The sequence below is a fragment of the Melanostigma gelatinosum genome, assembly GCF_949748355.1.
Source record: "Melanostigma gelatinosum genome assembly, chromosome: 17".
In the NCBI taxonomy this organism is placed as follows: Eukaryota; Metazoa; Chordata; class Actinopteri; order Perciformes; family Zoarcidae; genus Melanostigma; species Melanostigma gelatinosum.
In genome coordinates this window covers 3756669-3773294 of record NC_136650.1, presented here as the reverse complement: position 1 = coordinate 3773294, position 16626 = coordinate 3756669, and the positions used below count along the sequence as shown (strand labels likewise).

Genomic DNA, 16626 nt, shown 5'->3' with positions numbered 1-16626 from the left:
AAACAGTCAGTTTGTTTTTGTTTCTACTTTCTGGCCAAACATGATGTAGTAATAATAAAGGCATTAGATGATTAGATTATGTTTATTTTTTATCTTATGTGAGTTTTTCCCAATGTTTTCATAAACAAAGCATGTTTTATAGCTCATGCATTGGAATTCTCTTGTTCTACTTTCCAGGCAAATGACTTCAGTGTCATTCTACTATGTTATGATAGTTATGAGTTATGTTTCAACATCAACCCTGGAGGACAAACGAGACTAACGTGGTATACAGTACATTCATCAGGCTTTACGGTGGCAAAGGCTTGGCGTTCATTGCTTAATAACCAGCACCCTTTTAAATGTTTAGGAAATGAATGTTGACATGTTTTATATGTCGGGTAATGAGTTGGAATAAAGTTGACTAAAAGGAGAAACAGGTGGGTGATAATTTGCACCAGGGGTCTTCAATGTTATTCAGGCCAAGGACCCCCAAACTGATAGAGAGATGGACCAGGGACCCCGACTATATATGTTGTATAAACTTGTGTATTATATTAAACTGGGCCTAGTGCCATGTATAAACATACCGCTTTATTGTGCATTCAATACCAAGCTATTCAAATAATACACCGGTTCATATATTCATGTTTTTATTTTAAACATGTGCAAGGTACAGTGGGTGGCTGTGCCACTGCCATTTATAAACATACCTTGTCAGCTAATACCAATATCAACATTGTCTGTCAATTGCATGATAATCCTTCATACAAGCTATTCAGATTGATGTTTTCATTTTAAACATAAATGTGGTAACGAAAAATGAGTGATGGCCTATTAGTGCCACTGCCATGCATAAAGATACCTGTTATCTTGCATACAATACAATTTTTTTTAATTGTCTAATCAACCAAAAATTTTGCGGCGCTTCGGTTGACCTCTGATTTACACTTTATGCTTTATAAACAGTCAAACCAGACGGGGTCATTTTTCATCCCAGAGGACAACAGGTGTGATATTTGCTGCCATTAAAAAAATGGTTTAACAACATCATCCTCACTAAACTTTGACATATACCAGTTTGTGATGATCTATCAACACGTGACTCTGATCGTCGAATCTGATCAGAATAATTGATTTTATTTATTTTGACTAAAAAACAATGAAAAGTTCATGTAAATGAGGTCTTATTGTCCTTAAATTTCAAATGGAATGAAGAAATTGTGTTAATGTGTTTGAATGAAGGTGTTATTAAAGGTGTAACACAGAATTGGGTGAAGTATCCACTTTATATTCTTTAAGTAAAGCTCGCCAAAAAGCTCCAGTTTTGCAACTGGAATTTGCATTTGACATTTGACAAGCCACAAAGCTGCTGGGAGAATGTCCTTCGGCTAGATGAGACATTTGTGACCATTGTGGGTTTTTATTTCTTTAACGGAAGGGTACCAACAATTTTGTCCATGTACATATATATAAATATAATACATATATATATATATAATCATTCTTTATTGTTCTAGTTGCATTTTTCTTGACAGTATTTAATGTATTTAAATATTCCATAAAAGATGAAATATATGGTGGAAATAATTTCATGTTGCTTATTATCCAAGATATGCAGCCTAACGTTATACATAAGAGCGCATGTGCCACTGTTCTTCAGAGAGCTAATATGGGATAAAGACACATAAACATCACTTTTCATCTATGACTATTATTACGTATATTAACGCTGTATTTGCGGTGTTTCTTCCATTGTTTACTTTGCGTGTTTTTTGTCGGCCAAAGTCTGGCTCGTCTGTCTGGAATCCTTTTAAAGGCGACGCGTCGCTGTCTGCCGCTGCAGGAGAGATCAGATGGGAAGAATATTTTCCAAAAATGGTCCCCAAACTTCAGGGCCTGGATAAGCTGGCAGCACACACCGCCGTCAGCTCGGACAGAGACGCTACTTCAGCCGGCTGCCGTGTCAACTAAAACGGTGAGTTTAATGCCCGCAGCGCGTCATGGCTCTTTTCTTTTCTTCTTCTTGTAGCCAGCTGTCGGAGCTAGCTAGCAGGCTAACGTCACATCTGTAAAGGTGTGATTAGAGTCCGAACCTCTGACGGTCTGCCGCCGTTTCTCTGTCTGCTGTCTGAGAGCTGAAGACGGACACCAGTGGAACATTTTAACAACCACGCCAGCGTGAATCCTCAATCCACGGCTTCGCTTTTGTAGCTTGTCAACTAAAAGTCTGCTTTTACTCCAGCTGTTGATCCCCCCCCCCCCCCCCTCCCCCAAGCGCTAATAACACAGCAACAAAGTGTCATGGATGTCATGTTGTAGGCTGTTCCTCCTCATAACTAATGACGTGATGCGTGTGTGGTCTATGTGAAGCCCTACATGAGCTCTTCATCACTAGCAGGCTGTCAAAGTGCAATCAGTTCACAGGAGTGCAGGGACTGCCTGACATAACACGCACGGTGCTCGACACACAACACGCGCTACGTGCTCGTCTGTGGCGAGCAGCGGGTACCGGCTGCACGAACAGTGTATATATATATATATATACACTGAATAGAGTCAGGTTGAGATGTGAGTTATATATATATATATATATATATAACTCACATCTCACATCATATATATATATATATATATATATATATATATATATATATATATATATATATATATATTCGACTTCTACACTGTCTCTCGAGTGGGACTAATTTGCAGTGCATTCTGGGTAAATTAGTCGTATTTCTCAAGAGACAACATTGCCAATCAAGTCAACGTGCTTCCTTGATTAGCTGCGCAATATTAATCAGTGAGTCCTTTAACTGCTTGAGGATGAGTCAGGTTGAGATGTGCGTTATAGCTAGTTAATAACGCCATTTGAATGGTATTAGTTGAGTTCTTTAGGTTTACTCAAAAGGGCAGCCTGTCTCGCCTGAAACACTTTAGAACTCGACGTATGTGGACTTCCATGCTGATCCACCACCCGCCAGCTAAAAGCCACACACTGTAATTCAGCAGCCCTGCCTGATGACTCTGCACTTATGTGGAGCTGTTGAATTGTTTTGCATTACTGAGAGGTGTTTCTGCTATTTCGTCCACCCCGTTTCCATTAGGGTAGAATGTTAGAAGCACCTCTCAGTGTGGACTCGTGCAGTTTAACAGCAGCAGCAGGCCTCCATCAAATCATTAAGTTAAGAATCAGCAATTAGTTGATCAATCGATCAGTGGATTGACAGGAAATGAATCAGCAGTTATTTTGATAATTTGATAAATGATTATTATTGAGTCATTTTCTAAGACAAAACAAAAGACAAAAATGTGGTCTGATGTGAGGATTTGCTGCTTTTCATTGAAATCTAAATGTCTTTGTTGGTTTAATGAAACAAGACATTTGAAGATGTTACCTTCGTTTTTCTCTGTTTTCTGATATTTTATTGAATAAACGATTATAGAACAAGATAATAATTGACAGTAATCTTAATGAAAATAATAATTAGTTGCTACAGTAATCATCACCTCTCTAAAACATTTTATAACAAAATCGTTGAAGAATGTAGAATTTATTGTGGGACTGTTACTTAATAAACTGAGTATCTAGATTTCTGTATTCATGGATTTTTTAAATACCTCAAATTCATAATATTGCATATATTACCACGACAAAGCACTTACTACATAAAAAAAGGAGTTGAGAATGACAGTCATGTGACATTTACACAAGTGATTTTTCCATACCTAAACAGATGTGGTGATGTACCTCATCTGGATATCAGAACAAGCCAAAATGGAAGCAGTCGGACTTCATCTGAAAACATTAGTGAATTGCCAGTCGTGAAATCTTTCTCCCCCTAGATGCAGTCCCTGTCCATGGAAGTGGGCAGCAGCAGCAGCTCAGCTCCCAGCGACACATCTGGCCCGGTGGTGCAGGTGTGCTTCCCCGGCGCTCAGGCCTCTGTGCTGGACAGCCTGAACCGGCAGAGAGAAGACGGCAGGCTGTGTGACCTCTCCATCCACGTCCAGGGACAAGTGTTCAAAGCCCACCGCTGCGTCCTGGCCGCCTCCTCGCCCTACTTCCACGACCAGGTGGGAGCGTTTAGCTGCTGACGTTTTCCATTCAGTACGAACACATAAAACATGGAGTCCTGTTTATCCATCTCTGATCTGGACCGTGTCAAAAAATGTGCCTTAAAAATCAGATTCAGAGGCATGCCACTTGTATTTGAGCGCTTGTATGAGATTCCACAGCAGCTGTCTCAAACTTTAGGACCTATGACAGTTTGGTTTTACCAGACTCAGACTCGAGACACAACAATAGATATGGATTCAAAGGGGGATAGTTGACTTTATTCGTCTTTGTGGATACGACACACTTCAGTCAACACTCTGTGTATAATGTAAGCAACATGTGTCGTAAACAACAGGGAGAGTGAAACAGAGTAGCTAAACCTCAAACCAGTGTGTGTATGTGTAATTAGTGTGGTTGTTGATGGATTCAGGTCCTAATCTTGACACTTCAGTGAAAAGCGTTTGAATTCTTCGCTATAAACATGCATAGCGACTGCCCTCCACTGTCTGAATCCCATCTATTGCAGACTGGTGAGAGAGAAGTATTAGTGTCACAATCCAACCCTGTAGGTTGGATTTCCACCATGACAAGTAATAAGAGAGAGGCGGCATTGAAGGGAGTGGGGAGGAGAGGAGGACAAATTATTCATAAATTGCTAAACATATTATTGTGATCTATCCGCCCCCCCCCCCCCCCCCCCCCCCCCACCACCAGGTGCTACTGAAGAACATGTCGACCGTCTCCATCCCGGCAGTGATGGACCCGCTGGCGTTTGAGAGCGTGCTGAGCTGCGCTTACACCGGTCAGCTCCGGATGCTGCGCGAGGACATCGTCAACTACCTCACGGTGGGCAGCGTCCTGCAGATGTGGCACATCGTGGACAAGTGCACCGAGCTGCTGAAGGAGGGCCGGGCTGCAGCGGGAGGGGGGAGTGCCGGAGGAGGAGGCATGCAGGACGGAGCAACTGTCAGAGGAGGAGGAGGAGGAGGAGGAGGAGGAGGAGGAGGAGGAGGAGGCGGAGGCGGAGGCTCGGCCAACCTCGGATGCAGCAGCAGCAATGGTGATGGTGTTGCAGGCGGAGGTAATGGGGCTGGCAGGGATGGCGGTGGCGGTCAAGCCCAGGTCGAAGGGTCCAACGAGCCCCAGCGCGCCTCCCAACCTCCCAGCCGCCCGTCAGTGAGTGAGAGCCAGTCTCCCAGCAGCACCAACTACTTCAGCCCCAGAGACGGGAGCAGCTTCGGAGGAAGCGGTGCAGCCGGGGCGTCAGCGGACGGAGGCGGGGCCAGCAACACCACCAGCTACTGTACCCCGTCGGGAAGAGAGGAAGCCTTCCTCATTGAGGAGGAGGAGGAGGAGGAAGTGGAGGAGGAAGTGGAGGAGGAAGTGGAGGAGGAAGAGGAGGAGGTGTTGTACCACCAAAGGAAGAGAGGAACAGGAGGAGGAGGCAGCGGAAGGAGGAAGAAGATGAGCTCAGCGTCAGAGCAGGAGGTCGGGGTCAGCGACAGCTTTGGCGTGTCCTCTTATCAGGTGAGCCGTGCACCTTCAGACTGATCTGAAGACCTTTTCTTTTCAATCAAGCGGGAGCTCTGTTTATTAAATCCTGTATCCTGAGTGTTTTTATATCTATTTCCTCATCATTTCATTTGGTTTAAACTCGGCGTTGGTCCTTTTCAGGTTTTCCTTCCATTTAAAAAGAACAAACACCTGTAGGGTTTATGAAACACTAAAATATATAAAGTAGTAGTCAAGCTGCTTTTTCTAGACTGGAAACCCTTAATTAACTATCTCAATTGAAAGGATGGGGAGGACTCGGCGATGCCGCTGCAGAAGCGTCCTACCTACAGCCAGCCCAGCATCATGCCCCGTAAACAGTGGGTGGTGGTGAAAAGCGAACGCATGGAGGACGACGACCTCATCGTAGTGTCCGGGGAGGAGGGAGGAGAGGACGAGGACGACGAGGACGACAGGGAGATGGAGCTGGCCAGAGAGAGGCAGAGAAGCGACTTCAACATCTCCAACGTTCGGAGCCTGTCGGCCGATCTGGGAGGCAGAGCAGAGAGCGACATGGACTCACAGGTGAGCTGAGGCCGGTTCTAAAGACGAGAGGTGTCGAGTTTTCATGAAGCATCTTTCAAGATATTGTGATAGCAGAAGTTTGTGTTCGTGGAAAGGTGGGACAGACCGGGTGCAAGCTGGTGCTGTGTGTGTGTTTTAATACCACCATCAGGGGGCACCAACGGTTCAAAAATTCAAATTGTACACAAACCAATGGGTGATGTCATGATGACTACGTCAACTTCTTATTTACAGTCTATGGGTGAAACAGAAATACAGCATCTGAACCTGTGTGATGTGCAAAATGAAAATGTTTTTAAACTTCGAGACTTTTCTAGATTCATGCAGCACATGAGACTTGCGTCGACTGTCCAACATGCAGGTGCACAGCGCTCTGTGGAGAAGTCTGTAAAATCACTGAAAAGTTTGAAATTCTGCAAATGGTCCTGATGCAGCACAGTCCCTGCATTTTGCACTCATCACATATCTCTGTGTGTCTCCAGGTGGACTACTGCCAGTCATCAGAAGACTACCTCAAGTTTGAAGGCAGTCTCATGGACCAGACTTTAGCTCACCTTCATGACAGTGCAGCGGGCCAGAGCGCTAACCGCGCCGTGTCAGCGCTGCTGGGCCAGGTTCAGTCTGCCGCCTCGGCCCGGGCCCAGCTCTTCCCCCTGGACATGCAGGGGAACCAGATCCTCCTCTACAGCCAGGCCTCCGGACTCTCCCTGGACGCCGCCGTGCCTCCCCTGGGGATGGCCGGTGGTATGATGGGAGGAGCAGCTTTCAAAGGTCCCGGTCTGGAGCACGGCGCGGTCCACCTGTCGGCGCAGGGCGGTCTGGGAGTCGATGGCATGGACGGTGGGGGGATTGGAGGCGGGGGCGGCATCGGCGCTGGGGGTTCAGGGAAAGTGTTCATGTGCCACTGTGGTAAGACCTTCACGCACAAGAGCATGAGGGACCGCCACATAAACATGCACCTGGACCTGAGGCCCTTCCACTGCCCCGTCTGTGCCAAGAAGTTCAAGATGAAGCATCACCTCACGGAGCACATGAAGACGCACACGGGCCTCAAGCCGTACGACTGCCTCGGCTGCGGCAAGAAGTTCATGTGGCGCGACAGCTTCATGCGGCACCGCTCGCACTGTGAGAGGCGCAGCGGGCTGGGGGAAGGAGGCGAGGGAGGGAGAAGAGGAGGCGGAGGAGGCGGAGGAGGTGAGGATGGGATTGCCTCCCCTCACCTCCTCCTGTCTGGAGGCGAGGGAGGACAGGGCGGTATTCTGGGAGGAGGAGGAGGGAGAGGAGGAGGAATGACTGCTGCTCCGCCACATCTTTCCGGCATCTCAGCCACAGGAAGTAGCAACAACAATATGGCCGCCGCAGGGGCGCTGCTAGGGGTGGTCTCCCAGAGTCCCGGTCAAGGACCGGGGATGTTCGCCGGTCTGGGGTTGGGTCGAAGTGTGTGCGATGAAGACGTGTGTGAAGTCAGTGGCGATGACGGTAGCGTGACTTAAAGCCGGAGTGTGAGCTCTGTCTGAGCAAACTGTCCCGCCTCTCCTTCCTGCTGCTGTTTTTACAGCATGGTGAACGTGGAACCTCTGAATCACTTTGAACCGCCAACACTCAGCTTTTCAAACAGGAAGTGCGTCCCTTGTCTGTTTGAGGGGGGGGGGGCGACACTCCCGTTGGACACACAAGCCGAACGAAGACTTTGAGATTCCTGTCGACTGCCAAGCCTCTGATGCCATCTCAAGTTATCCGCAATTCTTTTGGAAACTTACCTCCGAAAAGTGGCCTCATTTAAAAAATGACCTTTTCGTCTCAGTGAGTAAGCTATGGTTTCAAATATCCCAGATGTTCGTAAAGTATATTTTTTGGGGGGTGTTTGTGGAAGAATGCTTTGCGTGTCGAGAGGAAGCCAGAAATGAAGACGCAGTGCTTCACTAACTGTTACTAACAACGTTCCCACAGAGAGCAGAGAGCAGTAGAGGAAAAGAAGGCTGTTCTAATTTGCTGTGATTCTGCAGTATTGTATTGTAATGTGTCATGATGAAAAAAAACACAAATCTGCAAGAGAACAACTTTATATTCAGAACCCAACTGAGAAAAGAGGAAGTTAAAGTTGCAGGTTTGTGTTTTTTTGGTCTTTTCCTCAGCGTCCCATGTGACACACTGACTGTCAGCATCATCCCAGTGAGATGATGCTGCTTTGCTGGAAGCCCAAACTGGACCACAGTGAAGGCACAATCATCTTTTAGCTGCTTATTTACCAACCTGTACAGCCGGTGAACACTTCTTCAGAACTCACCGAGGTACTGCACACCTAAATGCGTTTGTTTGTTTTTTTAGCTGTAAACTAACCAATATGACTGTACTGTGATGAAACACACATGAAATCATCGACCTCATGTCAATGTGCTCCACACAAACACAAACACTACCTGTCATGATGAGCTCAGCGCGCTCATCTTCTCTGCCGTAGAGAAGCCTCCCGGTGCTTTTGCAGTTCTGCTGCTGTTACCTGCTTTCACTTTTTCTTGTTGTTCTCGTGCTTTGAGAAGTATATTATCACTGTAAATATAAATATATCTTGCTTTCACTCATCACAACCTGGAACAAACGCTGACTTGTGACGCGGATGCGTTCGCTGCCGTCCGGTCTGCTTTAATCAGATGTGGAGGCGGTGTTTTAAGAGTTCTACACCGAGCTCCTCATGAATCATCTGAACCTCCAGTCAGTGCATTCCAATGAGGAGCATGAGAAGCTATCAATGGTAGACGCTGGTCTCCTCTGAGCTCTACAGTGTGTAGAGTGTTTACCAGCGTCCAATGTTTGCCTCTATTCTTTCTACATGAGAGCAACTCTGACTTGTCAAAGGTCCTGGATGTTGTAAACCTACTAATTGATGAGTTGATAGACAAAAAATAAATCCGTGAGTTTTGACAATGAAGCCGCTCTGAAGCCACCTGAATGAAACACCGTTGTGTTTACTCTGAAGCTCACAGAGTTTCTCCTTCACAGTTCTCCACCGTGCACGATGTTCTCCTCTGGGCCCTGCTGTGGTTACAATACACCAGTAACTACAGTAAATACACCATGAATACACCAGTATCATGTTCCGGTACTACTGATATGAAGCTGCTGACAGGTATCACTCTACAGAATTACTTCCTGCCTTTGTTTCTCTATTAAAACACAGAGTAGGTGATGTTTGTAGAGGAGGTCGTTTTTGTCGCCATGCCAACGTATTTTTAATAATACAATCATCTTATTTTCTTTGTTTTGGTTAAGAGGCCAAAATACATAATTCATTCCTCCTCATGGAGCTGCTCCTAACTTATTCACATTTAGCCCACAAGGGGGAGCTGTTCATGCATTGGCAGAAATTAATAATATTTTATATATACATATGTATGTATATATTTATATATAAATATTTTTTTTCTTTTGCATCACAACACTGCTTACTTAAATACTCTTTAAATATTCGTTAGTACTCTGTGTGCTGTGCTTCTCATTTAGATTTCATTTAAATGTGAAAATGTGGCCCATTAAAAAACCAAAATAAACTAAGTCAAAAGTATGGAGGAAAATGTCGTTATGAGAGAAAAGTGCATCATTATTTGATTTATAAAATCGTATTGACTTTCACAAAGGTGTGTCCTCTTGGTGCTGTGATTTAAGAGATTATGACCATAGAAACCTGCAGCAATGTGATAACTATGAGTATTTATGAAGCTGTATTATTGTTTCACGACATATTTTAACCAAATCATACTTCAGCGTGTCGCTGCGGCACAGGACAGGAAGGACAGAAATATAACACATGACCTCTTCAACGTTTCAGTGTTTTACACGAACGTAGAGCTGGAGAGATGAAGGATCGGAACCTTTGAGCTTCTGTGAAGGCTCTGGATATTTTTATATGCCGGTTTGGAGCGCTTTTTGTACGTGACCTCTGACCTCCAGTGTTTCCTCCGTGACGGCTTCAGTTGTGTCTGTGGCTGACTTTGGTTTGTCCCTGTTTGTCTGCTGCTCTGCTGACCAGCCACAGAGAAAACACTGCACGGCTGTGAGAGCAGAATGTGTGAGAGACAAATGTGACGTTAAACACTGGAAAGCGTTTAAGCGTGCATGTGGGGACCTTCCACTGAGTGAGGTGTAGGTGGACGTTTACTATTCCTCTGCAAACACAACGCTTGAAGAGACAGAGGAGGCTCAGTCAGAAACATGTGAACAGAGGAAGACAGAATGATCTCTACTTTCTACATCCCATCATTTAAGAAGTTTCTGCTCGCGTCAGCACCCAAATAATCAATAAAACCTCAGCATGTGGTCGGTACAGTGTCGATCTCAAACACAAAAACTACTTCTAAGACAATGTGCCAAATCGGGAGGTGTATCTTAAAATGAAGAGTGAAAAAAAACATCTACAAATAGACCCCGAACCAAAGAGGACGTTTCAGGGTCCCTGTCGTCGTACAGGTGTGTAGTTTGTCGTGTCTCTTAAGCTCCAGAGGTGGCAGAGCAGAGCTTCACATTCCATTTATTTCCAAGACCGAGTAACGACGGAAGGATGCGGACAGAGCGCTCAGAGCTGCTGACTGAGCCGTTTGACTTATTTTTGTACATTCCACGAACTGTTACACGACTTCTTCCATGTGTTCTGGTTGACCAGTCGATTGTTGGACAGAAAACGACGACAGACATTGTGATGTAACTCCTGAGTGGTACTAATGACGTCATGATCAATATTCACCTCTGCCCTGTATCAAAGTAATGGATTAATAAATTATTTGGTGCAAATTAAGGCTTTTGTCTCTAATCTCGAGTTCAAGCCTCAAACAAATATAAATGAATTATGGGCTATATTTTTTTACAATTGTTAACCAACTGTATTTTTTATTTTTTTATTTTTTCCAAAGGTGTGTGTGTGTGGGGGGGGGGGGGGGATACAAGCACTTCTCCCTTTATACAGCCAAAAGTGATGAAATTGATCAATACAATGATTCCGCCCAAAGGCAAACAATGTGCTGAATAAAACCACTGATGTTTTGGGGGTTACATATTGAATTTATTGTAATGTATGAATATCAGATACATAATTATTATAAAACTAGAGTCTAGACTTTAGAGGTTGTACAAAGTTGTAAATACAAAGTTGTCGTAGTCCAAAATTTCACACAGATTGTGGGATTGAAATGTGATTTGTCAGCACAAAGTAAGAACGTTCAGCAGTCTGTGTGAAGACATTTGTTCAACTCTTTGCACTTCTGAGCCAACAAGGCTCGTCACACATGACACCAAGCAGGTGAGCTCAACAGATCAGCTCAGCTCCTGAAAGGAGCAGAGCTTCTCCTCTCTGCTCCTCCTCCAGGAGCAGAGCTTCTCCTCCACTCCCCACTGGGAGCCAACACTGACACCACGCTGCTGGAGACCCGCTGGAGGGAAGGGGGGGCACGGGAGAACCAGAACCAGGACTGAGCGGGGTCGACTGTCAGACCCTGCTGCAGTCAAATGAGAGGTTTTCTAAAAGGACTCTGGTGCGATTAAACACGACCACTTTTTGTCCACAGGGACCAACAGAATCAACACAAAATAAAAAGTTCCTTGAAGTAGCTTTAACATTGAAATGTATTCAAGAAGCCAACTCCTAAAGGAAATCCATGAAAGGCTCTCAGACGACAGATGATGAGTGGAGGCTGTGGTGGTGTGACAGAGCTGTTGAACCTCTAAAAGAAATGTTTGTAGATCTGAAGGGCCAGGTGCAAAGCTCATCCGGCCCTTTAATAAGGTCAGGATGGATCAGGAGAGCAATGGAGAGCTTTACAGACACCAGAAGGCTGACGGGACATACTTTTAATTCTGAGCTTACAAGTTCAAATATTCCATTCTGTACAGAAATATTACAAACAGGTGTTTATTGGCACAAAGGTGTCTTTACACTGTGTAGTACATGTTAGCAACCACATGTATGAAACAATCAACAGTATCACAAAGAGAAAATCAAGTTCAATCATTTCAACAATTAAATGAATTCCAAAGGAACGGGCCTCCCACTGGTCCGTGTGACGGACGGTTCAGCCCATGAAGAGTCCGCCTGACAGAGAAGACACTAACGTTGAGCACGCTGAACATCAAAGTGTTATTCAGGAGAAGCTGTCACACTCTACCTGTCACTTCCACGCTGGCTCCTGTGATGTATCGAGAGTCATCGGAGACCAGAAAGGCACACACATCAGCCACCTCTGGAGGACAAAAAGAGTCAACAGTGTGAGGAGGACCTCGGGACTGAGCATGGCACACCTGCTCCTGTAGACCAGGACCAGGTGTGGGAAAGTAAAGTGTGTTTTATAACTTTTAAATAACATTTGAAAGTGCTTTGTGTCCAACGGTAAAATCTGTTTTAACAGTAACAGCCTGCGACACATGCTAAATGTTTTAAAAGTTTAGATTCTAGTGTTTGGAGCTTAGAAAAGTTCACATCATTTCCATTATGAATATGTATCAAATGAGAATGAAGGTCTGCAGTGAAAACAAACCAAAGTGATGCGTTCACTGACCTGCAGGCTCACCCATTCTCCCCAGAGGCACCAAGGACTTCATCTGATAAACACACAAACATGACGCAGTGCAGATTTAAGGAGGACGGCTCTGTTTGATGACCACAGCAGAGTCAGGATGGTCGGTCCAAGCTTTCCTTTGGTTGCAGTTTGTATTAAACGGCCGGTTGAACCGCTGACACCTGGTAATATTTAGTTCTGCAGAAGGTTGTAGTTTGCTTTGCTGTGGTTTAAAGATCGCTGCCAAGACTCTGCAGCCAGAAGCACAAAGGCCCATTTGTGCTGCTCAAAGATTCATTGAAGAGAATCACACATCAACTTGTCTTTACAGAAACGTCGACATGAAGATGACTCAGGAGAGTCCACTGAACGCACTGTCAGCAGTTTGGGAGCTATTTTATACTGAAGAGAAAACTCAGTTTCCCCATGTTCTGAACCATGCTACATAAATAAAGCTGATATAAAGTCTATCGTAGTGTTTGTAGAGGTGAAACTAACTGCATTTAATCTAAAACACAAGCAAACATTCTTTGTAAAAGGGTTTATTTACTGTATTTAACTTGTAAAAATGAAAAGAGTATTTACGCAGTACTTTACATATTGCCTTCCTGGCTTAAATAATACATTTGTTGATTCCCTCCTGACAAATGAAGTGTTACTAAATGTGTGTGTGTGTGTGTGAGTGTGTCTGCTGTACCTTGCCAATAACCTTCTCTGGAACTTTATCCGTCATGGGAGTCGATATGAAACCGGGCAGCACACAATTACACCGAATCCCAAACCTGCAGGACAAGAGAAGCAGAAGCCAGTGAGTGTTGATTCTTCTTTTTCTAACTTCTAAACACTTTGACTGTTACCAGCTGTGTGTGTGTGTGTGTGTGTGTGTGTGTGTGTGTGTGTGTGTGTGTGTGTGTGTGTGTGTGTGTGTGTGTGTGTGTGTGTGTGCGTGCGTGCGTGCGTGTGCGTGCGTCACTCTTCTCACCTGCTGAGCTCTTTGGCAGCCGTCCTGGTTAAACCCTCCACTCCTGCTTTAGAGGCGGCGTAGTTTGCCTGTCCGATGTTTCCCACCTACCAACGTCAACCACACAGACACCAGGAAACACAATCAGTCCTGTTCCACTGGAGATGTTCATGAAGCAGTCAAAGTTCAACTCACACAGCAGATACTCTCACAGAGGACTCAACAACTCATGTGTGTCTTTGGCTTCATATTGTTTTTTAGAATAAAGCTCGAGATGGATTTCTGTGTGTATTCTTGGATCTTGTGCTTTGGGAAACGTTGATTAGAAAGCTAAAGGAAACATTCCTGTTAAACACGTTTTAAATGACTAGAACTATCCACTGTATTCCCATCGGTTTTGGGGTTTGACTGCTTCTATTTGGTCCCTTTGGACTCCACTGAAGCTCTGAGTGAACTAAAGACAGGTCCAGGATGAAAATACTGCTGACTTCATCATTTAACAGTTGTGGACAATCCCACCATCGCACCTCTATACGTGCCTTTCTAGATCCAAACTTTAGCTTCAGCTAAATATGTAAAGTGTAACGCAGAGACCTTTCCCACGATGCTGCCCACGGTAACGATGGATCCTTTGGGTGCTCCACAGGCCACCAGAGCCTGAGCCACAGCCTGAAGGACCAGGAAGGAACCCTGGGAGACGCAGGAGGAGAGAGGACTGAATAAATCTCTTCACTGTGTTCTGTTCTCTGCTCTTCATCTAAAACACAGAAAGACGGACACGCCGTCTGATGATGAACAGACTTCATGAATATGTTAAAATAATGTAAGACCATGAAGAGGTCTGTCTGATCCAGATGTTGCATTAATATGAATTATGGGAGCTGTGTGGATCGGTTTCTAATGAAAGACAACAGAGTATACGAGTTATTTCCAGTTGTTATCACACAGCTGCCTCGTGTTGTTCTGAGCTGCAGTGATGGAATAAGAGAGTAAAAGCATCAAGGCTGACGGGAGGAAACGTAGAAACATTCAAATGCAGCTTTCGTTCTTATATTTCATCTTTAAAACTGTGGCTGCGTTCATAAAGATTTGACTGACCGATACTAATATCTGTTGCTCTTTACTACTTGTCACTTTATTTTGAATTCACTGCATTAGTTCCTGTCAGGATCCTGAAGGAAGGACGACTGCATGTTCCCAGTGAGCTGATTGGTCAGTGGTTAACCTGCAGCGTAGGTTACCATGGTGATCCATCCCAGCTTAAAAGCCAGAGTTGAGCTGAAAGACAGCCGGTAACTCCCTCAGCTCCTCGCTAAGCGTGGCGGTTCAGGCCCCAGGTGTCATGGCCGCCTACCTTCAGGTTGACCTGGACGACTTTGTCAAAGTGATCCTCCTCCATGTTGAGCAGGAAGTCGTCCTGGGTGATGCCTGCTGCGTTCACACACACCGAGGGAGGCTGGAAGTACCGAGTCTGCAGAGGGAGAGGAGGACATTCACTGTCAGAGGAAAGAAAGCAGCAACAGTCCCTGCAGCCTTCTACCACAGAGAGAAGAGAGCAGAGCGCTTGTTTCTCAGGACGTTAATGTTCCGTCTGCACCACGCGCCTGTATACTCGTGACCAGCTTCTTCACGCTCTCTTTTGACGACACATCCACCACCGCCGCCATGTGACCCTGTCCTCTGAGCTCACTCGGCAGCCTCCCGAGGGTCTCGTTGGCCGACTCCTGGCTGATGTCGGCGACCACCACGGAGGCGCCCTCAGAGGCGAGGCGGCAACACACCGCCCGTCCGATCCCACTGCCTCCTCCTGGGAGGGAACATACAAGTGTCATCTCTTTGTTCTGCATTTCTTTTTTGTATTAAACAGATATATGTTGTGTATGTGTTGCGTCTCTGCATTGCTATTCTGCCTCTCTGTTGTGAGTGAATGGACCTTTATCCATCCTAAAGAGCCTTAGCTCCCACTGTGTGATGTTGTGAATTTACAAGAACAAAATGATGTTTCATTATTTATATTAGAACTAAAATGATTTCAGTCAATGAATCAATTACAAAATGAATCTATTCATCAAAGTATTTAGTCATGGTTTAAGCAGAGGTGTCTGGTTGCTGCTTCACTTAATTATAAAGTGAATGTCTTTGGTCTTTGTCGTTGGTTAGACAAAACAAGACGATGGCAGATTTGGATTCTGGGACACATTCTGAACTATTTTCAGCCATTTCATTGACAAAATCCAGATTAATCCAGAAAAACGGTAATTCCTGTAAATTGCAACTCCAATTAATCACATTCATCTGTCTCAGAGACAGAAAATGAAGTCAGTGGTTTTATTTTCACTCTACTTAATCGGCCCTGATCCTGGTGGAAATACTTCTTTGAACGTCATGAATCAGAGTTCATACTTCACTTGATAAAGCTGAACCCTGAAACTGCCTAACTGGTTGTGAGTCAGTAGGTAAACAGTACTTTAACACACTTCTACAAGAATACTCATGAGTTTACATCGACAAACCAGTAGCACTCAGCCAGCATCAGTTAACGGACAGAAGTGAGACTGACGACCAAACGTTAGAGACAACGGCCTGCTTTTCTCTGTTCACGTATCACACTGACAGACAGACGCGTGGTCAAATATAAACGTACCAGTGACCAGCGCCAACCTTGACACGAGCCTTGTGGCGGCCGCCATGACGGGTTTGTAGTTTGTAGTTTGTAGCGCGAATGGTTACTGAGAGTGGCACCACAGCGGCAAGCTGCAGGGAGGAGACAGCACAGTGACAGGCGAGCCGGAAGCTGCCGAGCTGAGCGGCCGGAAGCTGCAGAGCTGAGCGGCCGGACAGCCCGTCTGCAGCCGAGAGGCGCCTCTGTCAGGACCCGGTGATGTACAAAGATAACTGGATACAGCGTAGGAGAAGCCGCTCCATTCATTCCGAAGAAAGTTGCTCAGTAGCGTATGAAGCAAAACAAGTTTGACTTCCAAGTATAAAATTACCCGGATGTTCCG

General features: G+C 45.2%; 3 protein-coding genes across 6 annotated transcripts in view; 2 read left to right on the top strand and 1 right to left on the bottom strand.

Moving 5' to 3' along the window:
* The window catches only part of kifc1 (kinesin family member C1), a 9864-nt gene extending 9331 nt beyond the window's left edge, over positions 1–533 (top strand). For all 4 annotated transcript variants that reach the window (XM_079288089.1, XM_079288088.1, XM_079288086.1 and 1 more), the window contains exon 17: positions 1–533. This exon is cut by the window's left edge and continues 229 nt beyond it. The gene's annotated coding sequence lies outside the window, so the exon portion shown is untranslated.
* A 1317-nt stretch (positions 534–1850) lies between these two features.
* zbtb22b (zinc finger and BTB domain containing 22b) lies at positions 1851–7647 on the top strand. The gene is made up of 5 exons (XM_079287516.1): positions 1851–1957; positions 3829–4059; positions 4757–5569; positions 5840–6118; positions 6601–7647. Exons 2-5 carry the CDS (start codon positions 3829–3831, stop codon positions 7609–7611), a joined length of 2334 nt encoding a protein of 777 aa, XP_079143642.1. The 5' UTR covers positions 1851–1957; the 3' UTR covers positions 7612–7647.
* Positions 7648–11939: 4292 nt separating this feature from the next.
* hsd17b8 (hydroxysteroid (17-beta) dehydrogenase 8) lies at positions 11940–16517 on the bottom strand. The gene is made up of 9 exons (XM_079287515.1): positions 16266–16517; positions 15226–15428; positions 14976–15092; positions 14216–14311; positions 13643–13728; positions 13358–13442; positions 12661–12703; positions 12271–12345; positions 11940–12197 (listed from the first exon to the last, which is right to left on the bottom strand). The coding sequence occupies exons 1-9, from the start codon at positions 16309–16311 to the stop codon at positions 12178–12180; spliced, it is 771 nt and encodes a 256-aa protein (XP_079143641.1). The 5' UTR covers positions 16312–16517; the 3' UTR covers positions 11940–12177.
* Positions 16518–16626: the final 109 nt, after the last annotated feature.